Genomic DNA, 18,698 nt, shown 5'->3' with positions numbered 1-18,698 from the left:
ACAGATCGTGCATATGCATGGTCATGAAGCTATGGTTCTAGAGCGTATTCCTGTGGAAACGAATATGTATTAGATCATGTGGTATATATGTACATAAGTAAGTATATATGCATATTTTTTTATTTTTTTTTGTTTTGACATTATCAGCTACGCGCAGGATGGAATAATAGAACTTCCATCAATCCTGTCTTGAATTGAGCTCACATAGCAGCTACTGCTAAGCTAATCCCATGCACGTTTCGCACCATGTTATATATTCCGTTGTATAACTACTGCAATTATAGAAATTTGATTCATTTACAAGTATCTCTCGATGCATTTATTAAAGCTTTTGCCTGGCTGGAAGTGTAACAACATATGGGAAAACCCCTTTAACTTGATCCTAACTCCAATAGATACAATGATGCAGTTCGCCAAATGTCAATCTCAAACATGCATAAAGCAGCCCTACCAACTCTAACATGCTAATGTAACGAAGCGAGGAGTGGTAGAAGCCGCTACCCGAACGTCCGGGCAAAACCTCGTAAACTCGATCGGATTGTCCCTAAATGTTGGTTGGAAATGGAGAGGTTAATGGTAAATATATAGCGGTATATAATGGAGAACTTCGGGTAGAAACTCGTTTTCTCCTTTCGTATTAGCGTCCATAAATGGCCCGAGTCTCAAGTTATTGTGAAGTAGTCCTTGTTTAGCGCGGATTATGTGAGCTTCCCCAGTTGATATGTTTATACATGCCATATGTTGGATTTTGCCGTTTAATCCGTGTTGTGGAGGTCGATCCTAACATAGCTAACGAAGGGGCCGAGGACACCCTGTCGATGGGAGGAAACGGGAGATATTCGTGCAGGAGATTGCGTATAGGATTTTGGTTTACTAGGTTCGTTCCCTTCTTCTTCTTTCCTTTTTTTATTCGATTCCCGACTTGTTCGCTTTCCTTCCTCCAATGGTGATATATTACCCCCAACAGCATAAGCAACCAACCTTAATTCCCACTTTATGCACCTCTTCAATATGCTAGATTGCCTGTTCTCGGATTTCTAATAGATTAGTATCATTCGAGAGTGAACTTATACGGGGGAACTTCACGTTTGTGCGACCGCCTTGGCTCAAAACGAGGGACTTTTCCTATTGGTTCGATCGCACACTTTCTAACATGTGCTGTAGCGCAGCACGAGGTAGGAGTGACAGCTGCATGGTAACCGCCTGTTGTGGGTCGCACGCTTGAGTTACACAGAGCTCTTATAACAAGAGATGTTTACTGGGATGAAACCCGGGGGGCCTTTCTCCCTCATGCACTCGGCGAGGAAGTTCTCTGTTTCTGAATCATGTCGCTGGAACACCTAGGATTTTGATACATGGATGCGTGTATTATATGAAGTAGTAATATATACTGAATTTGTAATTTTTATCACCAGTTTTTCTTATCTATTCTGATGCGCAAAACTGGCCGGGTGTCTCTTAGTCCCCACACACCTCAACGTTGATTAAATACATGGCGCTTCTAATATAGTAGGGGAAAATTCAAAGTGGGGGTATTGTAAAAAGAAGAAGAAGAAAGAACGGGGAGGAGAGATGCGGCATTGGCAAATTGTCCACCGTGAGGATTGATAAAAAAGATATTGTAGTTGCAAAAAAAGAACAAAGCCCAAGATAGAAGGATTTCGCTTATAACACCGTGATATGATCGAAGATATAGACATGACCGTGAAATAGCAAGTAACGAACAGAAAGACCACTAAACAGATATCAAAGGGAAGACGTCACATAAATCCCAAGGATTTTTTTAATTTTAGAAATGTTCTTTCCAGAACGAAAACTGGACGGTCTCGCTGGACACGGATCTGCAAGCCAACTTGACAGACCGAGCTGCTACATTTGGACCGCAGAAGTAGACTCCAACCTTGGTCTTGATGCTGTGGTCTAGACCGCTGATATAACTTTGGTCGAGGATTCCGTCTCTCATCGCACCGAATAGGCGCTTGAAATCCGGACGACCGAAATTTGTTCGAGAGCGGAGTTCAGTCAATGGATCAAGCTCAGCACCAACAGAGTTGAGGACGATATTCTGGGCAGTGTCGATGTCAAGCTTCGCGGTGAGGTAGATGTGAATGCGCAAGAAATCGGCATCGGCAGAGAAACCGGCTGTTTGCGATTGGCGTTCAAGGGAGGAGAGAAGAGTGTGGAACCATTCAAATGAGGAAACCTCCTTGCAGACCCAGATGAATTCGACACGACGGAGACGAGTTGGTGGGTTTGGACCTTGACGCTTATGCCAGATACTCTTGAGGATGGACGCCCATGGGGTGACACCGATACCGGTACCGATCAGAACAGCAATTTCATTTTCAAATACATCTTCTGCTGGAGCTCCGTATGGTCCGTCAATGCGTAGAGCTGGCATTTGTGCACCGTTTCTGAGGGCGATTTCAAACATTGCGGTAGGATCCATATTGGCGAGTTCCATGGCCTTGGAGTTCTTACCGGCGCCGAGAACCTCACCGAGATCAGTAGTGAAGTCACCAACTTGGCGAACGTGTACTGAGATATATGGGTCGGATGGGCAAGAAGTAATGGTGAAAGGATGCCATTGGAAGCGGGAAATGGATGGAACGTTGAGGAAGAGCCATTGGCCAGCCTTGTATTTCATCGATGGCTTCTTAAACTGGATTTCAATGGCGTTGTATGGATGTCTGATAACCTTGGTGATTTGAGTCTCCCTACGAGCTCTAATCATGCGATAGACACGCTCGATGAAGTAGATGACACCTGGAGCCAATGTGAATCTCCAAGACTGATAACCGATGCAGTGGTCCCAGAAACGTTTTCCAGCGAATGGAGAGATGGGTGTTTTCGTGTCGGTATCTCGCACGAAACAGCCGGTGGCGTGGGTGTACAATCCAATGAAGAAGATGAGGGCCAAGTGATGGGTGTACCAGAAGACTTCGAAGGACTGATTACGAATCTTGTGGTGGGCGGTGGTGTACATCAAGAGCATGCACAACAGCATAACATGGCCCGTGATACCACCAGCATCACCGTAATGGATTTGCAAAGCGGTGAGGGGTCTAGCTTGGAGTTTCTCGACATTGAAGAAGCTACCATCGATATGTATGTTAGTCAAGTATTCCGGATGTTTAATTCATACGACTAGAGACTTGTCACTCACTTGACGTAATGTGCGGTGGTATGGACAATAGTGAAGAAGAGCATGCTGTATGCAACTTGTCTATGAAACCATTGCGATTCATCCAGAGGCAACCATCTAATCTTGGGTCTCACGACACGCAAGATGGTCCTGCACATGGGGAGCAATATCAGACCGCAATCATAGGCGAGAACCAAACCGGCACCACGAGAAATCCAGACGGAGTACTTGAGACCGTTGAGAAGAGACAGACGAGGATCCTGGGCTTGTTTGATCCTGCAAATTCACATCCAGGTTAGTATTTCACACTTTGAGTACCACAAAAAGAAGCGAGAATTGGAATTGGAGTTGGAATTGGATTGCTTACCATCCGTATGCAAAGAGGCCCCAATGCGAGCCATACCAGAATATCCAAAAGAACAGCCTCCTACTCAGGATTTCCCGATGAAATCTCGACTCTTGTTTATCTGCTGCCATTTTTGCGGTATATATCGGCGTATAACCCAAACGACAATTGAATAAAGTATTAAGTGTGCCTGAGGACGTTAATTCCGTTGACCAGCAACAGACGTTATATACTCCCACAAATTGTTTAATAAGGAGAAGAAAGAAGGCGGGGATTCGAGAGATTCAGGCAAAGGAAGGTGAGAGTGATTGCAAGATCTCCGGCTCCTCGAGAGTGTATCGTGGATTCTTGATATAATAAATCCAAACGGAACACGACGTACACAACGGAAAACGTCCACAAACTTCGTTAACTACTCTAGAAAAGAAAAGGACAAAAAATGGACGTGCCGGGGGGAGACGTGCTTGTTAAAGCTAAAGACTGGCTGGTTGGACGGCGGGGTGGGAAAAAGGAAGATAGCTGCCCTGGTCGCCCAAATAACGCTAAGGAAAGAATGTATTAGACAAGAACACGATGGGATATTTGCTCCGAAGGCAAGAGGTCCAGAGAGAGAATTGAATGGAAAGGAACGTGGAAGGCACAGCCCGGGCCCTTGTAAATCAACTAGCAGACAGCTGCAGAGCGTATGCAAGTTGTCGAATCGAAAATTGGCCAGTGTGGAGGGAAAAGAGAGAAAAAAAAGAGCCACAAGCTCGGCTTCTCTTGTGGAGACTGCCTGGAAGATAAGTGAATTGCAGCCAGCCAGCAGCCAGCCAGCGCTAAATGGCGGGATGCCATTTGGTGTGTTTGGTTGGCCCCAAGTCACGGACCCACTGGGGCGGTTCGAAACCTTGGCCAGACGCTCTGTGCATGAGGACTACCCCGGGCGAGACACTGAATCTTCAACGTAAAGGCTTCTTCGACCCAATTCGGTAAGTCCGTCCACAATTCTGCGCTGCTTTAGGCGTGATGATGGCATTTTACGATCTTGCTCCATTGACCATGTTGACCATATTATCCCTTTGATAAGTTTGTAGGGGTCGGTCAGCCTTTTCGGTGATGTTCGCTTAGGTCAGGGACCCGACTTCGAAGCTTCAAAGTTTGGCGTCGGAAACATGTTTGGTATATATTTGTTTCTTGTCTCTGAACCTGCAAACGAAACGCTGCCTGAAAGCAATTTTGAATGCTGAATCCTGTCCTTCGGTTTGATCCGTTCTGCGAATCTGTCAGCGAGCCGTCAGCCGTAACAGCTCCCTTGAGAAACGAAACGCTGTCTGATAGAGAATGGACATCTCGATCGATCGATCCTGGCTTCTGGAATACATGCAGTAACCGCTCGCTCGGTCTCCTGTTGATGAAAGATTGATTGCATTTCGATGCTTCCGGTAAGCGCTCGAGTTGCACACGCACATGCCTTACACTTATCGATTCAGAAGTCCGTGTGCAGTCGAAATTCAGGAAAACCTCGTATTCTATTCCTTTGGGGCTGCGAGATGTCTAAACTCAGCGAACGTGATTTGTTGAAGCTATTGGCACACGGCACAGCGTAGCAAATGGGCATTTGCCAGATGGGTCCTTCAAGAATGAATAGTCACGGGATGCCAACGTGATCCCGCTCGACGTGACTCGACCTGCATATCCCGGGCGGATGGGACGAAGTAATAATAACAGTTTGCTAATCTTCACGATCCCATCTCAACTTTGATTCGATTAAACTTCAACGAAGATGTCTTGATTGATTTCGACTGGTCGAACTGCGCTGTGCCGGATTACGAACAGTCTTTAGCGAGTTCCCCTGTGGATCCCATGCATTAGCAAACATAAGAATCTGGTGTTTCCGGGCGGGGCGACCAAGGTGTGGCAATCGAAGACCAAGAAGGTTCTATTTTAAGCGCTGCGGCTTGCATATATCTCGCATACAACCAATCAGACAGTCGGGGAGCTTGTTCGTCGACGGCCTCCCACCCAGGAACCAAGATCCATCCACAGGAACGTCCCAATTTTTCAACAAATAACGTTGCCAGCAAGTCCGAGTGGACTAATCAAATCCCATCGAAATTTGTAATTTGCGCGATCGAATTGGTCTTGTATGTACTATGCAAGGCTCTGCTCGGGCAGACATACTATATACTCCTGTGCCAACCGAGCTCCTTTGGTCTGGATCTTTTCATGGCGACAAGGGCGCCGGAACCTTTCGAATGGCTCTTGCAAGGTGGCGCCCCCAGCTTAGCGATCACTAACCTTAAATCACTCTCCTGAGAAATCGCGATCTTTATTCTCCTAAACCAGATATTGCAAATAAAGTGCGAACCAAGCCTTTTGGGAGGACGCATCGATCCATACATACATTGCGCAGACACACCGTCCTTGCAGCTGCTGGGTTTGCATTATTGCTTCTTTCCCCCATACTGGGCGCGAATAACGAAGGAGAGATATGGAAGATCAAAGGAAAAAGGGGGGAAAACACCAATTCATGCAAACCTGGGGTGCAGATTGGTCGAAAATATATTAATAACATCGAGACATTGTATTCGCTTTCATCGACCTCTGACGAATGCAACAAGTATCCGCACAACGAAATAGAACAATCTGACGAGAGTCATGCTAATATCAAATGATCATGGAGTCGGAATGCAATGATTGTCAGCCCACCGCCTCGTCCTACGCCTCTGGCGGACGGGATAGACGCCGTTGAGGACAAAGGCTGTTAATATTTCCGACTGATATAGGCCATACGGGGTTCGTTTGGACGGCTGAACGCTCCCTTGACCGACATCTGCGCAAAACTGTGGGTCCCAAGGTCTTAGATCTCGGCTTGTGCAAACTTTTCATAATATAGCTGTTATCAAATTTATTATAACTGGGTCGACGGGATCTGGGCGTCGATAGCCACTCTTACTTGGAAGGTTTGGCAGTCTTGAGGGCCATATTGTTTCTTGCGGATATTGGGATGGCTATCTTCGACCGTCCCTGTTTCTGATAGAAGGAAGCCGCCCCCCGGCCAGTTATGGAGTGGAGTGAATCTTATTACTAACGGCCAATACTATTTCATGATAGTGGGAACAACAAGGGGAAGATAATGATGTCAATCAGATTCAGCGTGAGGAAACGAGTGCATACATGTGGAACGGCGGGTTCAGTGTGATAATTTTGCTCTCGTTGTGAACTGGAAGAGGGCTGTGAATGTTTCCCGCCCCGTGAAACGACGTACCTTCTCCAAACAAGTCTTGCACCAGATCACGTTTCGCCAAAGCACAAAAATACAGAAGAAGATTGACGGCCGCAAGAGCGAGAGAAAAAAGAAGAAGAGAAACGACGAAAGGTACCGAACACATGGCAATGGCATGAGGGCAGTAATTGACGAGAAGAAACAAAAACTGATACATACCGTACGGTGTAGATGCTTGGCAAGGTCAGAACTACTATGTGCTTACACACATGCAGCATACATACGAGATGATATCTGCACGAGTAATGGCACGATTGCAAATTTACAAATGATTTCTCGGCAGCGTCAAAGCCGAACAGGTGTCCGGACCGGTCGATTATCCACAAATTCCTCTGCCATGAACATCGGCATCACCACCATGCGGGTTGCAAGTGGAGCCCATATGGGCCATCCGTTGAGCCATCGAGCCTTAACGAGGTAGCCCTCGATAAAACACCAATGGAAACAACAGGAAACTCCAGCTGTCTCTGAGAAGAGGGCGGACCCTTGCAGGCACACCGATCTCTGTTCAGGGAATGGCTGGACGGTGACCCCTCCCCACGATCCATGTCTTACCCCCTGCTCCGGCCAATGAGACCGACCCAAAGCACCAAGAGTATGTCGCAGGCCTGTCAAGCGCTTAAACGTGCACTACCACTGGCAGAATCATTCTGCAAGCCATCATGAGAATATAACTAATATCACATTTCTCCACCTTTCAGTGTCCGTCTGTCTGTTTTTCTCTCTGCTCAAGACCGGTTCTTTCTTTCTTTTAGCCAATTCCTTTCATAGTCTTGTCTGGCACGGACAGATCAGGTAGAAGAGCTTGCTCTCCCTGATATTCTTTCATTCTTTTAAATCTTCGACATTGTTTTATTACACCTTTTTTATTTTTTTTATTTTTTTAAACTCGCCAACCTTCTTTCTATCTTGCTTTCAACTTCTTTCCCACACCACACTGCATATCTTCTCGTGTGCCTTGCTTCTCCAAGACCTTGGTGGCGCAAAAGTCTCTCATCGTTTGCTCAACAGGTTAGTGTCTACCACATGTGCATGCCACCTTTTTTAGTTTACCAGTTCTGTGCACGAAATGTATCCCCACCAAGCGCCGGGTGGTTGGAATCTGAAGGGTATCGAGATTGGTCAACCTTTCGTGGCCCGGGTTCCTCCCCGCCCAAAACAGACTAACGTCGGCGGCTGCTCGACGGTCACGATTGATGCCCAGGCCCCACTCCAGCGCGCCCATCGGCCCAATTTCTCAAAGCTATGTCTTTACCCATTCGCTTCGTACCTGCACTGTGCAAATTCCCGGCGACTAGGGTCGATGCTTTCCTTTTTCTTCTTTGGCCCCTTCCCTTCTGCCTTTTTCTTTATTTTTGGGAGCACTTACATATAACCGTCCAACTTCCTGCAAGTTGATCGTTCTTATGTTGCTTCTTGCTCCTTGTGACATGCTTCCCTTTCCACAGCCCTGTTCAAGTTGAGCATTTGTTAAAAAAAGTTACATATTGTTCAATCTTACACATCCATCTTTTATCCAACAATTATAACCGGACCCAACCGTCATTTAAAGCTGTTTGGGGTTTCGATCATTATTCTAAAGCCTTTTTTATTTTGTTGGAACAGGTATTTTCTATATTTCGTCCGGAACGATATAGAGCTGGGGCCACCGTTCGAGTCAGTTTCGCCTTGTCAACACCCTACGACTATCTCGACTCGGGAAGCATATTTCCACGACCAAGTACAGTCACCGTACATACAAGAATAAAAACCTCCGAATCCAAAGTTATCCTTAAAGAATATCGAAAAGAAATCAAAAGGAGAGAAAAATAGAACATATATATATACATTCAAAATGGGCAAGCTCATCAAGAACCATCTTGCTCGATTGATCGTTATGACCGCTGCTGCCTGTAAGTTACACAAACCTTCAATTGATTACCGAAGGCTTACTAACAATTGCAAAATATAGACCAAATTGCAGCTGGTGTCCACGGCTACTTCTGGCCCAAGATCTTTTGGGACATGTGGACAACGACATTGAACCCGCTGGTTACACCTGCACCGATCTTGCAGACTCTCAATGTTGTCGCAGGTCTCTTCATGCTAGCATGGGAATATCCTTTCCCATTGCTCGTTCCAGGAACTGCTTTCCACCGCAGCATTGTCGCCCGTCTCGTCGCTTTGCCAATCGTTACCTTGATCGCTGTCTTATTATATCAAGGAACGAATCCAGCACTATACTATATCGTTGGAGCTGGTGTCTATCTATGGGCATTGAATGAAGGAGAGGTAAGCTATGCCCCCCCCTTTTTTTTAAAAAAAACATTGTAACCTCAAATAGAATGCTGACATAAATCTATAGGTCGTCTGCATGCCATGGAAAGTACCCACGAGAGGGAAGAGCCAGGGAGGCAGCAGAGCATAAGCTCTCGACGCCTCGCACGCTTTTTCGACACGAATTCGCTTCTTCACTTTCGTTAAAACATCTCTATAATCCTTGGGACTTTTGCTTTTACCAACGGCGTACCTGGAGACCGGGCGGTTTCTATAAAATATTGGGCAGCGATATTACATTTTGTTTTCCGATTACATGACGATTCTTCTTCTTCTTTTTTTTTCTCGATAAACTTTCGCAGCATCTCTACTACGGCTATGGGTGCGGCACTCATTTCGAAGCGACTAGAGAGGGATTTCTATTTTACCCTCCGTCTTGGATTGCAGATGGACTCCACCATTGTGCATTTGGTGGCGTAATCTTCCTTTGCACATCTCGCACTTCAGACCAGATCATTCGGATTGGGATTATTTTTGTATAGGGCCCTTTTGCTGTTGCATGATACCACATTTTTCTTTTGATATTTCTTTTCTACAACGAGAGTTCACCCGGGTCTACAAGACCTTTGGCCCTCTTACGTGTTCTATTTTGCATTGTTGATTCTTTGACGTTTAGCGGTTTATGCTTTTCGATTTCTGCATTTACTTTGTCTCCTTATTCCTACGGAACCATATTTGTTCTGGCCAATTCCCCACTCCAACCACCACTACTCACTTTATGTGTATAATCCTTCCTTCTCCGCTGCTTGCCGGTATACCGCTACCGGGAGGTGGGAAATAAGAATGACAAATGTCCGGTAGGCTGCCGAAGGGTATATCCCGAGGCAAGCCCACAGACTTGAAGACCAAAAAACAAAATATTTCATTCGTTCCTATCGTGATCCTATCATAAGGTGTAACAAATTAGGTGACAAGTATAGTGAATCCATATTTCTTCAGACATCCTATCATTGGCACACATATATAAAAGCAGGTACATATAGTTCAGTCGGAGTCGTATCGTAACAGGGACGGTTTCAAAGTCGTTCACGCGTACCTGGAAGAGAACAAATGCCTTGGCGGGCAAGGCTACGCTATCTACGTATGATTTGGAGACAGTGTCTGTATGATATTGAAACCATCGTTTCGAAACTTGAAGTCTTCAGTTTATTCTTTTTTTTTTTTTTTCCCCCATAAGACAATTATACATGTACATACGATACAAATGATAAGTGGAATTTGAAGGCATGTCATGACCATGCATAATCAAGATTTGGTGTTGGAGGGGCATTCTGGCTGTGCCACACTTGCCTTTCAAGTGCTTCGCCACAATTTGTATAACGTACATGCACATGAAGCGAACTGTAACTGTTGCTTGTCCCAGCACTCTGCATCTCATTCATTCATCATCGACTTCATCGAGTTCGCTGCCAAAGTTGCCTGTTCCTTTTGGCGCCAGGTATCATACCTTCATCCTCTTCGCGTCTCTTGATACATCTACCTACTAGCTAGATAGCACTAACCTCCGTTCTATTTCCAGCTACAACATCCTGAACATAGCAATACCCATATTCAATCATGTCCTCCTCAGAAACCCCAAAGGATGCCCCTCCCCCGGAGCAACCAGCTCCCGTCGAATCCTCGTCCTCCGTGGCTGCTGCTGATGAATCTAAAGAGGAAGAAATATCGTTTACTGTCAAGTCTATTGCCGACAATAAAATTCCCATAACTGTGAACCGCTTCATCTCTGTCGCGGACTTGAAACAAAAACTCGCAGAACCCTCTTCCATCCCCGCCGACCGCCAGAGACTAATCTACTCCGGCCGCGTGCTAAAAGACGACCAAACTCTTGACAACTACAAGATCCAAAATGGCCATACCGTTCACCTTGTCAAAGGTGCTGCTTCTACAGCCTCGGCGGCTCGAGGGGCCGTAGGTGGCAGCAGCGCGTCTACCAGCGGCGCCGGAGCAGCAGGAGGATCAACCGGAACTAGTGGAGCTACAAATCCGCCTCAGCAACTGCCTAGTATGGCAGCGGGAACAGGAATGAACCCGCTTTCTAGATACGCAAACCATATACCGTTGCCTTCTGCTGATATGTTTGGACCCGATGGTGGGGTGAGTGGGGCTCCCATGATTTTGCCGCCGAATATCTATTCACGTACATTTGCTTTCGCATCTGCATCTGCATTATATATCTCGATCCTATTGTTTATAGAAACCATTTAATGCTAACTTTGTCTTTTTTTGTCTACAGATGGGACCACCACCGAACCCTGAAGTAAGCACATATTCCTGTCGCATAGGCGTATTTATGCGGCACAGCGGGGTTTCCCCCCCCAGCTCACACCTAAATTTAACAACCCATCCCAGCTAACCGCAAAAATACTAAATCTAGCAAATGCTTTCCATGATGGAACAACCCGAAGTTCGCGCCTCCATGAATGCTCTACTCCAAAACCCAGCTCTCCTAGAATCACTAATACAGTCAAATCCAATGCTCCAATCCATGGGCCCCGAAGTCAGAAACATGATGCAGTCTGAAGAGTTTAGACGGATGATGACCGACCCTGCTATCTTTAGACAGATGACACAAATGCAACGTATGCTTGGTGTAGGCCCATTTGGAGGCGGGTTGGGAGGTGCTGGTGGCGCAGGTGCATTCCCAGCGCCTGGAGTGACCGATCAGACACCGGCTGAACAGCAGAATCAACAGCAGCAGGCAGGCAATGAAACAACGGGAACAGGTGCGGCAGGTGCTCCACCAATTAATCCCTTCGCTGCGCTCTTCAACCCCTTCGGTGCTGCTACACAGACACCCCGAGCTCCATCCGGAGCTGGATCACCAGGAAGCCCCCCACCAAACCCGTTCATGCTTTTCAACCCCGCAATCTTTGGTCAACAGCAGCCGCCTGCTGGTCAGACGCAAACACAAACACCGGGGTCAGGTGGTGAACAAACTGGCGCCGCACCTACAGGTGGAGCAGCAGCAGGAAGTCAACAGCAACCGCCGAATCCGTTCAATCCTTTCCTACCACCTGGTGGTGGTGGTGGTGCGGGGATGGATCTAAATCAATTACAAAACATGATGCAGCTCCTAGGTATGGGGCCCGGAGGTGCTGGCGGCCTTGGTGGCTTTGGAGCTCCAGCTACGCCTGTTGATAACAGGCCGCCGGAGGAAAGATATGCAGAGCAGTTGAGACAGGTTCGTTCTTCCTTATATCCAATACTATGAAGTATTCGAAGGATGGAAATGCTGATACGAACATACACTACGTGTGTGATATAGTTGAACGACATGGGCTTTTTTGACTTTGACAGAAACGTTGCGGCACTTAGAAGGAGTGGTGGTAGTGTCCAGGGTGCTATCGAGTACTTGCTGTCGGGGCCGTAGCCAGCTGATAGGAGTTTGCATTAACTAGTCGTTGTTTTCCTTGGACTTATTATCGTCATATCTAAATTCCTTTTTGAACGGGATGCGGAACTACCTGCTACTGCGAAGGTATCACATCACATTCCTTTCTGTACTTCTTTCTACATTTTGTCTTTCGTTTTTTTTTTTTTTTTTTTTTTTTTTTTTTTGTGTGCCGGGGTTTTTCTTCCATTCGTGCTATGATTCTTAAGATCGCGGAATTCAGTTATCTTCTTCTTCCTGAATAGGGGACAGACGGAAAGAAACAATTGTGTATTATCATTTCTATCATTAATGATGGCATCTAAAGTACTTGGCCTCATCTTCTCCGCCCGTTAGTATTTGTTCAGATCGATCAAGATATGAAAATATTTTTGAAGATGATACTTATTTTCTTATGGTTTCCAATAATCAGTACATACCTAGGTATCATGCATATGTCGAACTAGATCAAGGTCAGCTGTCGTCATGTCACTAATTTGGTAGGAAGGTGATTCAGAATTTAACTTTTAATCACACATATGTAAGTAATTATGGATTCAGGGTTTCCTGGCCTTGGGAGTTTAATTGGATCTAAAAGGGATTCAAGCAAACTAATTAACAGAACATAACCCGGCTAGCAAGCCTAGTTCAAACGTTCCCAGGATATATTGAACTCAAGCACCAGGTCTAGCACGTGTAACGTACTTTTAAGTATCTACAGGGTGCAGTCAAGTATATATACCTTACCAGAATATAAAGTATCCAGAAATTGGTATTGTAATTTGATGTACAATTAAATTTGTATTTGACCGGCCTCAACCGGCCCTCCTTCATGAAAAAATAAAGTAAAATAAAATAAAATAAAATATTTGTCTTTTTGGCTGCCTCATTACATTAAAAACTCTAACTCCCCTAGCCCCGCTCTAAAAGTCCCCCGAAAAGGATATAAATACATATATTTATGGGTTTATAAAAAATAAAACATAAAAAACATAAAAAAAATAAAAATTGAGCAAAGAAAGAGAAGAAGAAGAAAAAGTCTCCGAATAAGTATGATGTTTAGAGGGAGTCTAAGACTAGAGGCTAACTCTTAAGCTTATTCATAGTGTGCATGAAGAGTGGGAAATAGAAAAAGTGGTCAGGTGTCGAAAGAAAAGTAAAGGAATCATCATCAATCTAGGATATCTCTTTTTCAACGTTGATTGGATGGAAGCATGAGTGTCTTAAGTTGGCTAAGAGGTAAGCTACCTGGTCTTGGGGGAGCTAGGTAGCTAGGTAGCTAGAGCTTTGGAGCTATGGCTAGCTGCCTGCAAAATTATAGCTAGGATCGAGACGAGATTTTAGTCTCAACGCTAGGGAGGAGGAAGAAGAAGAAGAAGAAGAAAGGGACCTCAAGCTTTGAAAGAAAGAAAGGAAGAAGAAAGGAAGGGAAAGAGGAAAGGGAAAAAATCGTTTGAAAGAGAAGACGGAAGATGATGTACAATCGAAAAGTACAAGTAAGTATTAAGCACTTAAGTAGGCAGAAGAAGGAACAGAAAGGGAAGAAGAAGAAAAAAAAGATATGGGGTATTGTCCGTCTTTGACCGGTTCAAGCCAGCTAAAAAATCTTTGTTAAAATCCAAATATAAGGACCCACAGATACAAAACGCCCAGTGAACGCCGCCAAAAAAAAAAAAAAAGGACTTGGAAAATACGTAAGTTAAACCACCGCACCGATTTGGAAGACCGAGGAAGAGACAAAGGTAAATGAAGTATAGAGTGTCAATGTATGATAATGTTACAAAGGAAATTGATAGAGTTTATCAGGTGTCCAGCGGTTGGGTCGTAGATAGTATACTTATATCAAGTATAAAAATGAAGGTTATGATGAGAAGAACTGTGGTGGCACTTAAGCCAAGAGAATCGTAATCACTAGGGGTTTAGGAAATTGTCTCTGTGCTCAGCCTGAGAAGCGGAATTGGTTGGGGAGGGTGATTGACGTCGATGTTCAGTTTGTCGCCGGCGAGAGAAGTTCAATGGGCGTATATTCGCAGCCATAAGACGTGTAGTGTCTAAAATGATAGGGGCTTCCAGGGAGCGTCGTTTGGCAATGAGCTTTAATGGCGTGGAGGCAGCGCTCGCCAGCGATGTGAAGAATGACAAATCATCGTCATCATCCGAGAGTGCCTGAGCTAAAGCTGTATGGTCAATCGGACTCTCTACCACGATCTTTGGCGGCTTCGCCATCAGCAAACTGCTTTTTGACTTCCGACCTCTTCCTGGGAGGAGAATACTGGTTCGACTCCTCTTCGGTCTTTTGCACTGGCCTGGCAGAAGGAATGGTGGGACCTACTCAGCCAATACTTCTGCCAAAGATTCTTCATCGACGGGAGTCGCAAGAACGATGGGTGCGGACTTCCTAGGCATCAGACTAGTTGGTGGTTTAAGAAGTTTCTTCGATGGTGAAACGGAAATGTTTTTGATCGAGCTAGCGGCGGATTTGGTAGATCCTTCCGCGCCATTATCGCTAATGGTAGTGATGCTGCTATCATCGGTCACTTCAACGTGACGGGCCAGGCTCGATGATGCGGATTCTGGGGCTTTAGATCCAGACCCAAATCTATTCCAAAACCAAGAGCCGACCCCACGCTGTGGTTTTGGCGGTGTTGGTGGAGTTTTGGGCGCATTTGAAGAAAGAAGAAGGCGCGTGTATGTTTGCGAGCTGTACCTGGCTGGTGTATTCTGAGCTGTCGCAGGAGTTATAACTGCCTGCAGCGCATTGAATGCATTTGAGGTTGAGGTAATAGAGATTGGGGCTTTTTCTCCTTTTGGTGTGCCAAATATGTCAATAGGCTCTGTTTCGGGAGCAAGAAGAGATTCGTGTGAAGCTGAACGAACAAGTCGCCTACCGGGGATAGTAGTAGCTAGGAATGGAGAAGGCATGCTAAGTTCGAAGGCATCAGGGACATCTCCTTCCTCCTCTTCCTCTTCCTCTTCCTCCTCCTCGTTCTGTGGGGTAGAATCGATTTCGAACTGGGGTAAATCCCCAGAATCTTGCAAGGCAGGCTCGCTTTCTTCAGCAGGAGAAAGATCCCCTACTGATTCGCCCATTGACTCAACAGGTGGGTGAACGTCTTGAAATTCCTCTTCGCTCAAGACAGAGAAAGGTGGCGGGTTGAAGCTCGAATGGTTTCTCCCATGCCCTCGCCTCTTTTCGACATTAATTGGACTGATAGGCATTCCTGCCCCCATCGACCCTGCACTAGTGGGCCTTGATTCGTCGACATTAAAACTAGGGTCGAAAATTGAAGAGTCTCGATATGTTGACGGGGCGGTTTCTGAGATGACCGTATTTGGGACTGACGAATTTCGAGTATGTCCACCAAAAGCACTGGTCTGAACGGATGATCGTTTTGATGGAGTAGTTTGCTCAAAGGCAGCCCAAGCGGGAGGTAAAGGACTCGAAGATGGTGGATTCCTCGCTTGCGGAGCCTTAACCCTCCTCTTAACCTTACGTATGCTTCCCTTTTCCTTTGGTGTTAGTACGTGATGGTGGTGATGGACGTGCAGTTCCTGTGAAAGCCTCCCATAACCATCGAATTCGTACGAAAGCGGCGATCGCCCAAGTTCGTTTGGTTCCGGCCGCTGTGTAAGCAGAACTTGTTCCCTCAAAGCGCCAATCTCATCCTGGGCAATCATCAACATCTGACGCAATTCAGTCGTCCCAGCTTGTAATTGTTGGTTATCCTGAAGAATCTCCTTCATGAAATTCGATATAGCCGCGCCCTCCATCTTGTCGGCCGGGAAGTGGAGGCCCCTTATCGATTTTCTGGAAGCTATCTTGTTGGCTAACTTCTGTGTCTTGATTTTCTCCTGCATATACTCGGATTCCAATTTATTGTATTCATCCTGCAGGTCCTCGACCTGCCTCTCGGCCTTCTGCCACCTTACAGCAGCATTTCGTTCATCTTCCAGAGTTATGGAGAGGTTCCTCCTAAGGTCATCCTGTTCTGTCTCAAGGACAGTAAGTTGGGCTTCAAGGATTTCGGCACGGGCGGCCCTGGCGCTAACACGGTCAAGTTCTGCCCTGGTATCATCAAGGTCGGCTGTAAGTTCCCTAAGCCTAGAGTCGGCCTGTGTGACGGATTCGTTCAAGGTTTCTAATGACTGTTGGGTTTGTCGGACAACACATTCCGAGGGGTCAGCCCATTTCTGCACGATATTATCACACAACGGTCGAGGAATGTGACCACAACAGGCGTCGTTGAAGCCGTTGAAAGTGAGTTTGAGAGAGGGGAGAGATGAAAAGTGAGGGTTTGATAGGGAGAACTATGGTACTTACATTTAAAAGATCCCGGTTCTTTTCTATACTCGATGTATTCTGTACTTCTAACTGCTTGTTCAATTCTTCGAGTCTGTTGATTTTCGAAGCCATGTCGGACCGAATCCTTTCGGCGTCATCAGCTTGGCGTAGGAGAGCCTGGAAAATCAGTGAAGGCATGTCAGTGCCGCCGGTCTTGTTTAAGTTTGCATCTCGCAGTGGTATCCCAGCGAACTCATCGCGATGTCATAATCATAGTGAAAGAGTCTCTTCGTTGTGATCTCCTTCTGGATTTGACAACAACATTAAAGGGTTAAAGAATTTTTTTTTTTACAAATAAGAAGATGCTAGTGAATATACCCCGCGGCCCACGGCCAATCCATGGTAGAAGTTAATTTCAGAGTGCGGACTGGAAAAAAAAAAAAGGCGTCAAGTTTAGCCTGGGATGATGAAGTAAACAAGGAGATAACGGCAAATTAGCTTGCCAAAATAACGGAAGGTGGGCTGGACAGCAGAAGAAGTGGGTTTGATGGGCCAAAAAAAAACGATATTAAAAGGCCAATTGCGACCGCGCACCGTTGGAGGATTTTGACAGTCGATTGGAAAGGAGGGAGGGTTTCGACGTCAGAGGAAATTTGCTTTCAAGACTAAGCTTGACAGATTGTCATTGTAAAATTGGTGGGAGATTTGGCAGAAGCTATGCGAGATATTCAGGAACCAGGAGCCGCATGCGGCCTAGCGACCAGGCTGGAGCTGGCCAAGTACCAAGCTGGTATAGAAAATATGTGATGGGACGAGGCGACCTGCATTTGCAGATGCTCTCAAACATGCATGGTCCTATGCTCTTGTTCCTCTCAAGCCGATCGATATCCCCGTCGATAGCCATGTTCATTGGCAGGACGGTGCAGGGCATCATCCAATCGAAACCCCTTTAAGGCTGCTTCGAACCTTCTGCCGCCATCGACTTGGGCTAGTCCCGTCGGACAAACGAAAACCCCGACAAGCATCACCGGCCGGGAAGCTGTGTGCTGTGCTGTGTGCTGTGCTGTGTGCTATGTGCTGTTTGCTGTGCAATTTGTGCTGTGAACTGTGACCTGGGCTGTGGACTGATCAATTGATTGATTGATTGACCGAGTGATTGAGCTCGTCATTGCTGCGACAATGCACAGGAAATTAAACAAGCCCTTCGCCCGCTGCCACAAAAAGGGCAGGACATTCGCACAGCAATTTTCCTCCTGCCAAGGGGACGAGCTCAAAGGAAGCAGAAATTTCCAATTGGAACAAGGCGAACATGCAAATACAAAAAAATCAAATGAAAAACAAAATAACGGGAGGAGTTGTCAACGGGGGGGGGAAAAAAAAAAAAAAAGAAAAAAAAAAAAGAGAGAGAGGAGAGATGTCGCCGAAACATGTGGGAGGGTATGCATAATGTCGAGCACCTCGGGAATGTTGTTTGTCCAAGTTGATGCAAAACTTGTACATGTACGAAGCATGTATGTCAGGATGTAGGTATTTGCTCACCTGTCCAAGCTGTGCAGCGGTCTGCAAGTTCTCTTCCAATTCGGACAGCACCGAGATGTTCTTCACCCTCGCCTCGCAGGTCTTCTGGCCGCAACAACAGTGAACTTCGTGCGCCGGACTATGACTCCTTTCACCACCGTCTGCTGTGGACGCAGGACCGCTACCCCGACCGTCAAAGGATGAAGCTACTGTTGGTGTATTATACGTCGAAGGGTATTGCCTTTCACGGTCCAAGAGTTTGTTCCTTGTGTATTCGGTGATAGCGTCCAGACTGGTTCGGTCGTTGAAGGTGCGAGAGTGTAAGATTCTCCGAGGACCGATGGGTGATGACATGACGGTTTCAAAATAGGTTCCTTAATATTTGTCGGTGTGTACAACCACTCGGTCGTCCGTCCGTAGGGACAAGATTTCCTCGATGTCGGACAAGAT

At 46.1% G+C, this 18,698-nt stretch overlaps 5 protein-coding genes across 5 annotated transcripts; 2 read left to right on the top strand and 3 right to left on the bottom strand.

Annotated features, from left to right (window-relative positions):
- Window positions 1–1,789: 1,789 nt before the first annotated feature.
- Window positions 1,790–3,622, bottom strand: AOL_s00193g69 (uncharacterized protein; the record flags this gene model as incomplete). Its single annotated transcript, XM_011128680.1, has 3 exons — window positions 1,790–3,095; window positions 3,167–3,421; window positions 3,513–3,622. 3 exons carry the CDS (start codon window positions 3,620–3,622, stop codon window positions 1,790–1,792), a joined length of 1,671 nt encoding a protein of 556 aa, XP_011126982.1.
- Window positions 3,623–8,593: 4,971 nt separating this feature from the next.
- On the top strand, window positions 8,594–9,166 carry AOL_s00193g68 (uncharacterized protein; the record flags this gene model as incomplete). Its single annotated transcript, XM_011128679.1, has 3 exons — window positions 8,594–8,651; window positions 8,711–9,030; window positions 9,104–9,166. 3 exons carry the CDS (start codon window positions 8,594–8,596, stop codon window positions 9,164–9,166), a joined length of 441 nt encoding a protein of 146 aa, XP_011126981.1.
- A 1,466-nt stretch (window positions 9,167–10,632) lies between these two features.
- On the top strand, window positions 10,633–12,448 carry AOL_s00193g67 (uncharacterized protein; the record flags this gene model as incomplete). Its single annotated transcript, XM_011128678.1, has 4 exons — window positions 10,633–11,172; window positions 11,312–11,335; window positions 11,453–12,259; window positions 12,344–12,448. The coding sequence occupies 4 exons, from the start codon at window positions 10,633–10,635 to the stop codon at window positions 12,446–12,448; spliced, it is 1,476 nt and encodes a 491-aa protein (XP_011126980.1).
- Window positions 12,449–14,359: 1,911 nt separating this feature from the next.
- AOL_s00193g66 (uncharacterized protein) lies at window positions 14,360–14,674 on the bottom strand (the record flags this gene model as incomplete). Its single annotated transcript, XM_011128677.1, has 1 exon — window positions 14,360–14,674. The coding sequence occupies one exon, from the start codon at window positions 14,672–14,674 to the stop codon at window positions 14,360–14,362; it is 315 nt and encodes a 104-aa protein (XP_011126979.1).
- Window positions 14,675–14,776: 102 nt separating this feature from the next.
- Window positions 14,777–18,602, bottom strand: AOL_s00193g65 (uncharacterized protein; the record flags this gene model as incomplete). The annotated part of the gene is made up of 3 exons (XM_011128676.1): window positions 14,777–16,639; window positions 16,770–16,907; window positions 18,270–18,602. The coding sequence occupies 3 exons, from the start codon at window positions 18,600–18,602 to the stop codon at window positions 14,777–14,779; spliced, it is 2,334 nt and encodes a 777-aa protein (XP_011126978.1).
- Between the last annotated feature and the right edge of the window lie 96 nt (window positions 18,603–18,698).

This window comes from Orbilia oligospora (assembly GCF_000225545.1).
Source record: "Orbilia oligospora ATCC 24927 unplaced genomic scaffold scaffold00193, whole genome shotgun sequence".
Lineage (NCBI taxonomy): Eukaryota > Fungi > Ascomycota > Orbiliomycetes > Orbiliales > Orbiliaceae > Orbilia > Orbilia oligospora.
The sequence above is the reverse complement of the archived record's forward strand: the minus strand, read 5'-3'. Positions and strand labels throughout refer to the sequence as shown.